This window comes from Lupinus angustifolius, chromosome LG18 (assembly GCF_001865875.1).
Source record: "Lupinus angustifolius cultivar Tanjil chromosome LG18, LupAngTanjil_v1.0, whole genome shotgun sequence".
Taxonomy (NCBI): Eukaryota; Viridiplantae; Streptophyta; class Magnoliopsida; order Fabales; family Fabaceae; genus Lupinus; species Lupinus angustifolius.
This window is the reverse complement of record NC_032026.1, coordinates 11,734,992-11,750,730: the sequence shown is the minus strand read 5'-3', so window position 1 is coordinate 11,750,730 and position 15,739 is coordinate 11,734,992. Positions and strand designations below refer to the sequence as shown.

Here is a 15,739-nt window from a genome sequence, read left to right as displayed (position 1 = left end):
TGCAACATCTCATATGGAGACTTATTGTTGAGAACATGGCTAGGAAGTTTATTGATTAAATGTGTAGCATGTTGTACTGCATACGACCAAAAGGAGTTGGATAGGTTGGACTGATAAAGTAAGGTTCTAGTGACATTAAGAAGGTGCCTATGCGTTCTCTCCACAACCGAATTCTGTTGTGGGGTTTCTACACAGGATGTTTGATGAAGGATGCCTTGGCCACTATAAAGTAGGGGTATGTTGAATTCAGGGCCATTGTCACTTCTAATGACTTTGATGATCTTATCATATTGAGTATGGATCATTTTGATAAAGTCTTGAACCAAAATTCTGGTCTCAGATTTGGCACGCATAAGGTAGAGCCAGGTATGCCTAGTATGGTCATCTACAATAGTGAGGAAATACCTATAGCCATGTATAGAGGTGTTGGATGTGGGGTCCTCAATATCTATATGTATAATATCAAAAGCATATTCACATCTATTCATATTATGGGGGAAGGGAGTCTAGCCTTTTTCCTAATATTGTTGGGAAAAGGGAGTCTAGCCTGTTTTCCTAAATGACAATAATCACAAACATTGGCAGCATTAAATTTAACATATGAGCAAGTTTTTCATATTGAATTCAGAGTAGCAATTGATGGATGTCCTAATCGAAAATGCCACAAATCAAAGAAAGGAATAGTGTGTGTGGTATTTACATTGTGAAAACTACTTAGCCTATGAGTACATAAACTTCTATGCATATACAATCTATTTCTCACTTCAGCATGTCCAATCATCCTCAAGGAAATCATATCCTGAATGGAATAAGTGCAACTATCAAAGATTAGCTTACAATGTAGTGAATTAGTCAGTTTATGAATTCAGAGCAAGTTGTAGTGAAATTGTGGCACATATAATACATGATGTAAGGTGATAGAATCAGAAAGCTTAATTGCCCCTGCTATTGTAGCTTGGATAGTGGTGCCATTGGGCAGGCCAATTGTAATTGGCCTTATGTTGTGATGAGCAACAAATAAGGATAGGTCAGGGCACACATGATCAGTGGCTCCTGTGTCCAAGATCCAATATGTATGGGTACCTGATGGAGGATGATCCTCTTTGCTTGGATTGTTCTGTGTAGTTCTTGAGGAATCCACAGTTTGTTGATTGACATTGTGTGTAGTTCCTAGCTTTGCAATGCTTTTGAATAGAGTGGCTAGTTGTTCATATTGTTCATGGCCAAAATGAAATTTCTTGTCTTCTGAGCCACTTGTGTTATCTTGTGGTACTAGATCTTTATGATGTGGCTGGTCAGAGTTGGTAGCTATATTGATGACTCTTGTATCTTGCCTAGTTTTCCCGGATTGAAAGTTTGGTGGGAATCCATGTTTAAAATAACAAGATTCCACTGTGTGCCTCTCTCTGCCACAAAAAGTGCAAACTTTGGTTCCAGAACTCCTTTGAGTGTTGTATCCTCTGCTAATGTTCCTTCCCCTGCCTTGCAAGAAACCTCCTCTTTGGTCACCCTGCCTTGATCTCCAAGGTTGTGTGTTATCAAGTTTGCTAGATGGTCTATCATGAGCAACATTTAAGAATGCCTTGGAGTTGGAGGAACCACTGAGTTGTCTCTTTTGCTGAAGTAAAAGAGAGAAGGCTTTGTTAATCTGAGGTAGTGGCTCCATAAGTAATATGTGTGCATTGACAGTGTTAAATTCGTCATTTAAGCCCTTTAAGAAACAAATGACATATTCATTTTCTCTCTGATCCTTCATCATCTTAAACATTCCACAGTGACATTTGATTGAAAATGTGCAAGAGGGCATGGGCCTCAGAGTTTCAAGTTCTTCCCATAAGGTCTTGATATCAGTGAAGTAGTTAGAAATTGCTCGATCACCTTGCTTTATTGAATGAAATTCTTGGAGTAAATCCGACATTTTGAAGTAGTCACCTGAGGAAAATCTTTCCCTGAGATCTAACCATAACTCATGAGCATTGTCAATGTAGACAATGCTCTGAGAAATAGGTTGTGTAAGGCTCCTTGTGATCCAAGAAACAACTATGTTGTTGCACCATTCCCACATATCATAATCTGGACTGGTTGGGCTTGGTGTATTGATTGTGCCATTCACAAATTTGAATTTGTTCTTCGAAGACAATGCTCTACTCATGGCTCTACTCCATGAATGATAATTGTTACCATCCAATGGGGGAGAGGCTAAGATTGCGTCAGGGCTTTCTCCTGGGTGGAGATAGAAGGGACTCTGTATGTCACTGTCATTCGTGTTGAGTGGAAGAACCGGTTCTGTTTCAGTGCTTGGAAGATTGGCCATGTGTATGAATGTGTTTGTGCTTTGTGGGGAGGATCTCTTCTATTCTTGGCCAGAGAAGGATTTTCTTGAAAAGGTTGGTCAGAATTCTTGACCAAGGTGTATATGGCTCGTGGCCAAGTAGAGAAAGAAAGAAAAAAGAACTCTTGATATCATAAAGCGATTTTAGAATGAATTATATTTCTTTTCTTATTGATTATGGCATCTTAAGTGCCTATTTATATTACAAACTGTAGTTGCTTGGTAAACAAGCAAACTGAAATATGGCCAACTAACTTAACTAACTTTTGTTGAAGATTTATGCTTACGACCAATTTACTAAAAGGGACATTTCTGCTCAATTAGAATTCAAAGGGTATGTGCTTAAGAATGCCCATGGTTACTTTTGGTTTTGGCCCAATCTGGTGTTCCAGCCTTGACTAGCTTATGCTCAATTAGAATTCAAAGGGTATGAATTATGCTTAAGAATGCCCATGGTTACTTTTGGTTTTGGCCCAATCTGGTGTTCCAGCCTTGACTAGCTTATGCTCAATTAGAATTCAAAGGGTATGAATTATGCTTAAGAATGTCCATGGTTACTTTTGGTTTTGGCCCAGTCTGGTGTGCCAGCCTTGGCTAGCTGTTTGGCCCAGTCTGGTTTTTGATTTACTCGGTGAGTCTCATGTGCCTCGTCCATGTTGGTTCAGTCATTTGTATGCGTTAAGGCCAATTCGTCTCGGTCAGTTTTCTGCGCCTTGCCCATGCTGCCTTGGTCATTCATGTGCACCAAGCCTGAGCTCTCTTGGTCAGTTTTCTGCATCATGGTCGTGTTGCGTCGGTCATGCATGTGTGCTAAGGATGTCCTGGCTCGGTCAGTTCTATGAGTCAGTGCTGGGTCTCCTTGGTCAATTGTGATGTTCTTCAATTCCTTGTGATGCAAGTCATGTGTATCGTTCAATAGTGAATAATCAAAATAAAATAAAAATGATAATAAATTTATATTTCGTCCCCTCAAAAAAGGTTCATATACCAATTTTATTCTTGGAAATCCTAAATGGTTCCAAAGTCATTGTTAATAATTTTTGTAACTCTTAATAACGACCATTTGAACTGACATACGTGATCTATGAATACTAGTTTAAATTGAGTTTTTATTTTTTCAGGTGTTAGATTGATACACATAAATTTTTCTGAGGAACAAAGTAGATATTCACTCTAAAAAATAATTCTAATTGCAACTATAATAGTCATTATTATTTATAGTTAATGTTTTATTAAAAATTATCCTCAGAATAATGGTTAAAGACATTAAAACATAATACTAAAAAATAACATGCTTAATAGAATAAAGTTTACATTTTAGTTTTTTATGTATATTTTTTCGGTGCTTTAATCATTTTTAATGCCCAACAATGTTTATCAATACCTTATAACTATAATGTGAAGTCAAGAGATGAAATTGTGATGTAGACATGGCTTGGCTGCAATAATCCCATTGGTTACCCAACGCATGTGATCACCTGCATGAACTTAGATTAACTGTATATTCTTATTCAAATTTTCTGTCCTCGACTCATGAAAAAATATCGTTAAATTGAAAGAAAAAAATTTCAAAACATAAAATAATATTTTTATATTATTTAGAGAAAGTTGATTAAATAGGAATATAAAAATATAATCATTTTTGGATATGTTACGTTACATGTGCATCATCTAATTTAACCATTAGACTTTCCAAATTTCATTTCTAAACACCATCATAAACTTTCACAAATATGCTAATTTCTATGATTCCTTTTATTTAGTTTTTCATTGCGTGTGTCATATTCATATTCAATTCTTTTTAGTATTCAATTTTTTTTATATCACTATAACGGTTTTTTCCATTACTTGCTTTGACTACGTGTTAAGTGTTTCAATTTAATTATATATATTTAAAATATTTTTAGTGATGTTTAATGACAGTTCAATTAAGTCATTGAATAAAAACCATATGATTGTCACTATGATATGGTACGATTATATTATAGTAAAGTCATGTTGGAAGGCAACATGTTTTAAGATTGCTTAATCACTAAGACTGGAGGCTTTCTTCATCAATATAATTTGATAAAATTATCTTAATCAACGGGTTAAATATACAAAATAAGTATTAATTATAAGTTTTTAGTCATTATAGATTTTCGTTTATTTTTCATCCCTAGATAAGTAATTTTGTAATTAATATTGATTTCTATATTTTTATTTGTTTATTTCTACTTTTAATTTGTCTCCTAAATAAGTTTATAAAGACCTACACCTTAATAAATCCACCAAACAATTTGGTGTTACCTAGGTCCTAGTAACACTTTCAGTTATCACGTAATAATCTACTATGTTATTATAACTGACATTGATTTAATAATTTAAAATCTCGTTAAATTTCAAGAAAAACTTAAAGATTAAAAATTTGATTCTTAGAGCAACGGCTATTGAGAGGAGTAATCTCATACTCCAAAATAGATTAATTTCTTATCATATAGTGAAAGAATATTTTTGATAATATAAAAAAAACTACCTAACTACTGTGCTAGATTGATTATCAAATAAACATGTTTGAGAAATTTTAAGCAATGGTTTCACCAAGTAGGTGCCAAATTCAAATCACTGAAAATTTGGAGGCCAATAAAAACTATACGGACCCAATTTCAAACCAAATAAAAATAAGAATAAAATTTGAGTAAATTTTTTATATATTATTAATACATCATTAACTATTCATATTTAATTATCATTGATTTTTAAAAATAGTAACATAATTAAATAATAAATGATACAATAAATATGTATAAATTTTTACAGTGATAATGCATATATTATTTATTTATATATATATATATATATTACATCATATATATCATCCCATGAAATTAGTTAATAAATGCTTGATAGGAATATGATATATTTCATCCGAGTAAACAATTATTTTAATATTAATAAATACAGGAAAACAACTTGGTAAATATTTTATATATTTTTAATATAAATACATGATACTCACTTATGAAAAATATCATTGTTTAACAAAAATCAATTTTGAAAATTGGAAAATGGGGTTAAAAGTTTAAGGTGCACGAGGGTAAAGTATTTGCGGCCAAACCAGAATGGTTAAATGCAATTTACACACATACAATATTATCGATAAATAAACGTAGTTTATGTAAGTAAAATATAACTCTAGAGTGCTAAGGAAATCATAAGTTTTGTGTAGAGTAGCAAAGATCCTATCCCAAATTATATTTTATGCCAATGAAACAATATTATATATTAAAAAATTAAATATTTATTATTATTGTTATTTTTGATTTGTTACCAAAATAAAATAAAATTTAATACATGATCCTGGATAAGCAAGGGAGATTTGAGATTGCATTGGATACTCTACGAAATGGTGCACATAGTTAATGGTGCATCCTGACTCATCTGACGGTGTTTTTTTGTCCTCATCTGAATTTAACATAAGATCCTGCAACGTGGGAATAAAACTACGACTATGCAAACATGTTGTGCAGTGTGTCAACTGTGAAGCAGCACGTGGATCTTGTCGTTTTCTTTTATTCAGGGACCCTTCAAAAAATAATCAGAAGATTCGAATGCGATGTACGCAAGCAAAAAAATCATCAAAGCAAAAGTTGGCATTTCCCTTCACTTTACTCCAATGTATTATTGATAACAGGAAATGTTTTTCTTTGCTTCGTTGAGAATGAAGAAAATAATAAATTAAATATGACACTGGATTAATTTTCTCTCCTGAAGGAGCATGGCTTTCTTGAACCCTTTTCCCTCCTATCAATGCATCATTTCAACTTCACTCTGTTATTTAAAATCATATTTATATAAATGGATATGCTGAGAGGAAAATAGTGCTAAGAGAATCTGGTGATTCAATATCTTGTTTAAGTAAAATCATATTATGTCTGAAGTATTGAATCACCATTTTTCATCATAATTTTTTGATCTCTAATCAGTGATTTAACATTTCTTTGAAGGAAGCATTTAGTTATAACTTTCATAAATTTGATTTCTCATACTTTAACTACTTTCCAGCTATCTTCATCTCTTGTTATGCAGGCATGAAAAGTTTGAAAATTGATCAACGAAATAATAGTTATTGGTACCCCAAAAATGGGCTTTAATGAAACACAATGTGGGTGAATAACCAATAAAACCAATGGCACAAATCTGCCACCAATTGAGTAATAAAGGATCAGGGTTTGTGCATAATGAACCCTGCAGAATTGCAACACATGTTGCATCAATGACAGTCACCTTATATGACTGTCTGCTCCGAAAAAAAATACAAATTTCCACCCCAATTGATAATTTAGAATAAATTTCCTATACACCTAGGGAAAATTCAAACCATGCACAGAGATATGAACTCTGCAGTAGAACCTTTTATTCTTCATTATTTTGATCACCCTGGTAACAAGGTAGCAAGATATTCAAACTATAAAGTTCTCAATTATGGCAAAGTAGCTCTGATTTCTTTCCTGTCAGCACCAAATGCCTGCAATTCAGAAAACCACCAAAGTAAGAGTTGAGTAGAAGATACTATTTACCAAGTAATACCGATTAAGGGGAATCGAAGAACTTCAACCATTGTCGGATCTGAGAAGGGTAGATTTTATACAATGATATACACTATTAATTTGCTTGAGTGTAACTTGCAAGCTTAAAAATCAAGAATCCTTTCATTTTCCACACCTTGATATTTATTGAATCAGACTATCCAACAATATCAGTTCTCATAAATATTCTAAAGCCAAGCTAATCCCAAATATAAAAAATAATATTTCCCTCAAATTTAAAGCAAAAGATTGCAAAACCTGTAATACATAATTTGGTTTTTTGGTATAACTAAGGGTATACCCTCACCCTACAAGTGAAAAAACTAATCCCTTTCAGGGTGCGTGGTTGACCCTCTCAACAAGTGTCACTCACATGAATCGAACTTTTGACCTTTTAATCTATTTGAAGATCCAATGTGGCCTTACACACTACACGAACACCTTATTGGTACATCATTTGGCTTGTTTATACATCATATTCATATTAACAAAGAATAGGGATGGAATCAATACCTCAACCCCATAACCTTTAACATATATGTTGGTAAATAGATCAGATGGTTCCGGAACTGGACTCTCCTGGAAATCAAAATAGATTGCAAATAACTCTAAGAATGTAGATCATATACAAACAATACATCATATGCAAGTCTATGGCGTATAAAACAACATGAGCAAAAAGAATGAACAGCAAAGATATGGTTTTCACCTTTGCTTTAGCAATGGCTTCGTCAACTTCTTTTCTGACTTCCTTTTCAGTGTCCTAAAAGAAGGTGAATTTAAATCTTCAGCAGAGCATCAAATTCAAATGTTCAATCAAATGAAACATATGAAGAAACTTTAGGGACACACTAGAAACTATTCAAACAACTATTCCTAAAATCTAAAACGCAGAAAATTGTTGCAATCATTTAAAAGAGAAACTGACAAATAAGCCATTTCTTTTACATGTAGCAGAGAAAGCCATTTTAAAACTTGAATTACAATATCTACTATAATGAAGTCTATATTTCAAAGCAAAACACATATAAGCTAAATTATATAAGTTAGACTAAATCTGTAAATCAGATGCCTTGCATTGTAACAAAGGGAAGTAGGAAACATCTATCCATGGCTATCTCAAGTGAAAATTTGTAACCTGGCATGAAAAATGAAAATGCTTCTGGATAAAATCATCCAACCCATTACCCAGGCCATACTCACCCAAACAAACCCACTCCCATTTCCAGACAGAAATAAAATATCAGCACGTACCTAGTACGCATGAAGATATATGCAAGGCATATCCGTACTAGGTACATCCATGCCTAGTAAGTTAACATACCCAGCTAAGGATGTTATAATAACCGGCTATGAAAAATATAATGTTCCACAATTGAAAGGAAAAAACATGAATTCAAGATTAATTCAAATCACCTTGAGCTCCTTTTCAGTAGCAATCTCGTGAGACAACAGTAGCTTTTTTATTCTCTCAATTGGGTCACGCTCCTATAATCATATTAGCAAATAACAAATGTATATTATAAAAATGAATTCCTCCGTATTGAAAGAATAGGGCGCTATATGATGGGGAGTGTCATAAACCTGTCTGACACCAGAAATTTCATCACGTGTGCGGTATGTGCTTCCAGGGTCTGACATGGAGTGGCCATGGTATCTGTAAGTATCCATTTCAAGAATCTAGAAACAATAATTAAGAAGATAGAGTAATCAATAAAAAAAATCATTTAATCAAAACTACATAAGTGACATCAAGTAATACATTTATAATATAATAATAGAATGACCGCCCCTTCTAACCAAAACTACACAAGTCAGTCATACAACCTTTCATAGGGATAACCATCTTTCTCTTTTTGTATATGATAGAAGGACAACCAAGAGACGTGTGAAACAAACCATATTAGAAGAACGCAGTCAATGAAATAATAAATCATATCCTCAACTTATTTCAAATAAGGGTTTAATTTTGATGCATTGTCTGCCAGGGTAAAAATCTTTTACACCATCATTCAATGCATTTTCACATCAATGAAGAAGTTTGACTCAATCACAAGGCAAAAGCCTAAAACTAATACACTAACCAAAAAAAAATTCACATGTTTGATCCCTTTTAATCTAAAAGGCGTTATCCATTACAAATAAAATAAAGGGCGGTCTAGTGCATGTGACTCCCATTTGGTGGGTTTGAGGAGGGTAAATGAACATGGTCTTAACCTCGCAAGAAAAATGCCGTTTCTAGGATTTTAACATGTGACCTCTTGTCACAAAATATCAACCTTACAGTTGCACGAAGGTTCACAATCTAAAGTATGCATAATAGTAAGTAAATTTACTCACAAGGGGCCCATTCTTCAGAGCATGTTCCTTTGCAAATTTGCAAGCCTGTTTTACGGCAAGAACATCCATGCCATCTACCTGTACAAAGTATAAAACTACAAATATTCATTAACAAGTTTCAATCAATTACCATGTTGAAATATGTGCGCACAGTCATGCATACATGTACACACCCACCCTCTTGAAATACATACTTAAACCAAGTTAGCAAAGAAATGTCCAACCAAAACGCACAACATATAGCTAACATGGAGCATGGTCATACACTCCTATGTATTTAGATATTAAAACATAAAAATAGGAATAGAACTCAATGACGATGCAAAAAGATGATGAATCTGCAGAAGCACTGACACAAGAACATGAAAAACAACACATTCACACATGCCAATTCCTCAAAATCAACCACGCACTTCAAAGAGATCAAGACAATACATAGATGCCAGTTTAAAAAAAAAAGATTTGGAAGCCTAAAATATGATAGAAATAAAGTAACTAAAAGAGATTCTTAATAATAATAAAATTTATCAGTCATCCTCAAGTTATATTTCCAAAGAATGTATTATATATGGTAAGCTAAATTAAACAATAGCCAAAGAGTGCACTATTTTGTAATGATGTCACAATACATCATGTCATTAAATAAAAGCATGTGGCCTTAAATCTGATAGATCAATAAGAGGTTGTTGATAATATAATTTAGCAGCCATCACAATACATGATCTTAAAATTTGGCATAACAACACTGGAAGAAGCTTTATCAACAATAGTGTAAAACAACCCTTCATGATACCACACCTTAAAAACAAACCCATAACGAATTCTTATTTCCATCAACACAAAATAGTAAATCATTAGACTCTGAGAAGCATATTGCATGAATAAGATAGTAAACCCTTTCAATAGACAAAATAATCATAATTAGAACACCAAAGATTTCATGTTCATTCATTCAGATCACATATCACCCAAAAGATGCAGCCATATAGTTCACATAAATAAACTAGAGTCCAGACAGATTGATACACGTGCATCCATTCAATTGAGGTGTTACACAACACATTATCTGGGCAGAAGGGCATTACATTGCATTGTATTCCTCAACCAACAAAATCAAAAATTTCAAAGGCTATTAATCACTAACATGAAGATGACATCTCAAAACACCATTCTATCAAAACCAAACAGAGTTTTCAACCTCACCTTCAATCCGGGAACATAATCCCCACGCTTGTAATAAGCAGGGCTCTTAGCAGCCCTCCACTCTGCTGTTCCCATTCCATCTGCAAAACAAAACAAAGCAAACCAAACCAAATCAACCAACCAACTCACAACACCCTGTTAAAGAAGCACCGAACTTTCCCTACCACAACCACTCACAGTGATTATTCTCGCAGACCAAGATGGCCGGAAGATCCCAAAGAGCAGAAATGTTAAGCGCCTCAAACAACTGCCCTTGATTGGCAGCACCATCACCATATAAAGCAAACGTCACATTCTCATCCTTTGAGTACTTCTGAGCAAATGCCAAGCCACAACCAAGTGGTACTTGTGCTCCAACAATGCCATGGCCACCATAGAATCCAGAATCCTTCTTGTAGAAGTGCATGGAACCACCCTTACCTTTTGTTTGAAAAATGGTACAAATGAGAAATCGAATTATAACTGAATAATGAAAGTGTGTAAAACAATCTAATCAAGTGAATTACATAAATCAAGAGATAATAAATGACTAGGAAACAACAGTGAACTAATCTACTACCACCAAGGTGGCATTTGATATACATGTGATAACTAGACGGAAAATGACATACAGTTTCATTCAGGCACTGACCTACATTGTGCCTTGAAGGATTTTAGTTTTTCATAATACTATATACTGTGTGTAGAAACTGCCCCCACTTTATAATACTAGTATGTATAAAAATGAAAGGAGATTAAAACTTTTGAAAACCTACTTCAAGTGACTTCTCAAAAACTACAAGAGCTTCCAACAATTCACGCATCACGTTTTGCCCTTTAATCTTTCAGTAAGTGACATTTTTCATCCCCAACCTAATATTTACCCATCCTTCTAAATCAATTAACAAATTTAAACTTTCGTAAAACTAGTTTTGCCATACAACTCTAATTCAATCAACCAGCTATAAACACATAATCTTTCAGCTAGTTTCATAGCTATATAAGCCATCATCACAACTATAAGCTAGTTTTACAGAACAGAGCCTAAATAAAACAGAACAAAGCCACTCTACTAATGTGTAATGCAATAACACTTACTATTTCATCATGTTTGATTGTATTTTGTTGGCATGTGAAACACTACCTAACTAAGCTTAAACCACATTCATAACTAAATATGGTACTAATACCTTTGGAGCAGCCATCTTTTCGGCCCATGAGCTCGGCGAAGACCTCGACGAGGTTTCCGCCGCGGCCAAGGAAGATGCAATGATCACGGTAGGCAGTGATGATGCAATCCTTCTTATTGATAGCAGCTTCCATACCAATAGCCACGGCTTCCTGGCCATCGTAAAGGTGGCAGAAGCCGCGAATGAGCTTCGACTTGTAGAGAGAGTCGGCGGCGATCTCCATACGGCGCATGACGGCCATGTCACGGTAGAAGGTGAGAAGCTCGGAGGGGGAGGTTTCGACGGCGCGTGAGGGCGCGTCACAGTTGTGGGCGGTAAATGGAATGGAGGTCTCGATGGTGAGGGTGGTGTCGGAGGAGAGAGGGCGGCGGAGGGACAAGGCGGCGGAAATGGGTTTCAGGATTGAAGAAGAGGATGATGAAGATGCTATGCGTGATAGAGCCATGTTGATTTGTTAGGGATTCGAATTTGGGAATTGGAATTGAGAGAGAAACAGAGAAAGGAAGATCAAGGTTGAAGGGTTAGATGAGATTGAAAACCAAAAAAACGTTTTTATTTGAATGATTCTTTTTCTTTTATAATAAGATAAGAAATTTAAGAATGTCTTAATTTTTATTTTATATATTTAAATTTTTTATTATGTGAATAGTGGGGGAAAATTAACCACCACTAGGAAAAAACAAAATAAAAGTCATCCTCATCAACATAAAAGATATTTTCTTTTGCAACGACAACTATAAATAATTAAATAGAAATGAGGTAATAGTGTTTGAAGAATGTTAATGACCTTAATTTATGTGTCATTTTGTTGCCACCACTTGAGTGCCTTTGATTATAACTATTGGTATTGAGCAAGTTGGGGGAAACCGCAAATAGTGGAATACTTTTTCAAAAGGTGTGATGTTTTCGGTCATATATTCACTTTTATATAAGATTTTTTTATATTGTGAAAGAGGAAAAAAAAAATGTATATACGACCTTATACGAGTTTTATATAGTGTTATTATATCATTCATTATATTTAATTATACTTGATTTTTTAGAAAATGTAATCTAAATAAGTGATAGATAATGAAGTACGTATGTATAAATCTTTATATTCATTATGAAATACTAGATAATGAAATACTTTTCCATGAAATATTTTCTACATAGGTCATTCATATGTTTACTTTTATATAAGAATCAATTATGATTAACACTAATTTACTTGATAGTAGAAGATGTATCATACAAAAATATTAAATTCAGTTATTGCATGGTGTTAGCATGGGATTGGCGGCTCCTTTAGTACTTGTGATTTCTTAAATAGCAATCTTATATTCTGATGTCAATTTCCCTACAAGTTCTCATTTCCATGCCTACTTTTTTCATCAAATGCATTTCCATGCAGTGATAAAACATTTAAAAATTTATTTACACATATCAACTTTAAATGAGATAATAATACCTATGGATGAGACCTTTCTGCTTAGCAACCAGCATAACATTGCTACTAACATAATATCCAAAACTCTGCTCAACTAAATTCCTAGCTTTGAAAACTATACCTTACAAGATTCCTTCGTTATCATTAGTTGTAATCTCACATGTAGTCAGAATGATTTTAAGAATTGTAGCCTCATATCAATTATTAGATAGTAGATGTTACAAAGTTTTGAATTAATTGATTAAATATTCACATGTTTCTTCTTAACATTATAAATGTAAGGGTAACATGTATGTTCTTAATAATGTGAATGCACATAATATGTATGAAAAATGGTACAAATGAGAAATCGAATTATAACTGAATAATGAAAGTGTGTAAAACAATCTAATCAAGTGAATTACATAAATCAAGAGATAATAAATGACTAGGAAACAACAGTGAACTAATCTACTACCACCAAGGTGGCATTTGATATACATGTGATAACTAGACGGAAAATGACATACAGTTTCATTCAGGCACTGACCTACATTGTGCCTTGAAGGATTTTAGTTTTTCATAATACTATATACTGTGTGTAGAAACTGCCCCCACTTTATAATACTAGTATGTATAAAAATGAAAGGAGATTAAAACTTTTGAAAACCTACTTCAAGTGACTTCTCAAAAACTACAAGAGCTTCCAACAATTCACGCATCACGTTTTGCCCTTTAATCTTTCAGTAAGTGACATTTTTCATCCCCAACCTAATATTTACCCATCCTTCTAAATCAATTAACAAATTTAAACTTTCGTAAAACTAGTTTTGCCATACAACTCTAATTCAATCAACCAGCTATAAACACATAATCTTTCAGCTAGTTTCATAGCTATATAAGCCATCATCACAACTATAAGCTAGTTTTACAGAACAGAGCCTAAATAAAACAGAACAAAGCCACTCTACTAATGTGTAATGCAATAACACTTACTATTTCATCATGTTTGATTGTATTTTGTTGGCATGTGAAACACTACCTAACTAAGCTTAAACCACATTCATAACTAAATATGGTACTAATACCTTTGGAGCAGCCATCTTTTCGGCCCATGAGCTCGGCGAAGACCTCGACGAGGTTTCCGCCGCGGCCAAGGAAGATGCAATGATCACGGTAGGCAGTGATGATGCAATCCTTCTTATTGATAGCAGCTTCCATACCAATAGCCACGGCTTCCTGGCCATCGTAAAGGTGGCAGAAGCCGCGAATGAGCTTCGACTTGTAGAGAGAGTCGGCGGCGATCTCCATACGGCGCATGACGGCCATGTCACGGTAGAAGGTGAGAAGCTCGGAGGGGGAGGTTTCGACGGCGCGTGAGGGCGCGTCACAGTTGTGGGCGGTAAATGGAATGGAGGTCTCGATGGTGAGGGTGGTGTCGGAGGAGAGAGGGCGGCGGAGGGACAAGGCGGCGGAAATGGGTTTCAGGATTGAAGAAGAGGATGATGAAGATGCTATGCGTGATAGAGCCATGTTGATTTGTTAGGGATTCGAATTTGGGAATTGGAATTGAGAGAGAAACAGAGAAAGGAAGATCAAGGTTGAAGGGTTAGATGAGATTGAAAACCAAAAAAACGTTTTTATTTGAATGATTCTTTTTCTTTTATAATAAGATAAGAAATTTAAGAATGTCTTAATTTTTATTTTATATATTTAAATTTTTTATTATGTGAATAGTGGGGGAAAATTAACCACCACTAGGAAAAAACAAAATAAAAGTCATCCTCATCAACATAAAAGATATTTTCTTTTGCAACGACAACTATAAATAATTAAATAGAAATGAGGTAATAGTGTTTGAAGAATGTTAATGACCTTAATTTATGTGTCATTTTGTTGCCACCACTTGAGTGCCTTTGATTATAACTATTGGTATTGAGCAAGTTGGGGGAAACCGCAAATAGTGGAATACTTTTTCAAAAGGTGTGATGTTTTCGGTCATATATTCACTTTTATATAAGATTTTTTTATATTGTGAAAGAGGAAAAAAAAAATGTATATACGACCTTATACGAGTTTTATATAGTGTTATTATATCATTCATTATATTTAATTATACTTGATTTTTTAGAAAATGTAATCTAAATAAGTGATAGATAATGAAGTACGTATGTATAAATCTTTATATTCATTATGAAATACTAGATAATGAAATACTTTTCCATGAAATATTTTCTACATAGGTCATTCATATGTTTACTTTTATATAAGAATCAATTATGATTAACACTAATTTACTTGATAGTAGAAGATGTATCATACAAAAATATTAAATTCAGTTATTGCATGGTGTTAGCATGGGATTGGCGGCTCCTTTAGTACTTGTGATTTCTTAAATAGCAATCTTATATTCTGATGTCAATTTCCCTACAAGTTCTCATTTCCATGCCTACTTTTTTCATCAAATGCATTTCCATGCAGTGATAAAACATTTAAAAATTTATTTACACATATCAACTTTAAATGAGATAATAATACCTATGGATGAGACCTTTCTGCTTAGCAACCAGCATAACATTGCTACTAACATAATATCCAAAACTCTGCTCAACTAAATTCCTAGCTTTGAAAACTATACCTTACAAGATTCCTTCGTTATCATTAGTTGTAATCTCACATGTAGTCAGAATGATTTTAAGAATTGTAGCCTCATATCAAT

The 15,739-nt window shown here is 33.8% G+C and overlaps 2 protein-coding genes across 4 annotated transcripts; both read right to left on the bottom strand.

Annotated features, from left to right (window-relative positions):
• Positions 866–2,314, bottom strand: LOC109332552. Its single transcript, XM_019567534.1, has one exon. The coding sequence runs from the start codon at positions 2,312–2,314 to the stop codon at positions 866–868; it is 1,449 nt and encodes a 482-aa protein (XP_019423079.1).
• Positions 6,419–14,655, bottom strand: LOC109333069 (pyruvate dehydrogenase E1 component subunit alpha, mitochondrial). Of its 3 annotated transcripts, XM_019568327.1 has the most exons (10): positions 11,613–12,157; positions 10,621–10,863; positions 10,444–10,523; positions 9,241–9,318; positions 8,485–8,580; positions 8,317–8,388; positions 7,610–7,663; positions 7,414–7,479; positions 6,775–6,839; positions 6,419–6,741 (listed from the first exon to the last, which is right to left on the bottom strand). In XM_019568327.1, exons 1-9 carry the CDS (start codon positions 12,055–12,057, stop codon positions 6,795–6,797), a joined length of 1,179 nt encoding a protein of 392 aa, XP_019423872.1. In that variant the 5' UTR covers positions 12,058–12,157; the 3' UTR covers positions 6,419–6,741; positions 6,775–6,794. The 3 variants fall into 3 exon arrangements, with proteins under 3 accessions (XP_019423872.1, XP_019423871.1, XP_019423869.1); XM_019568326.1 differs by lacking the exon at positions 11,613–12,157 and adding an exon at positions 14,109–14,655 and having other exon boundaries at positions 6,419–6,839; XM_019568324.1 differs by having other exon boundaries at positions 6,419–6,839.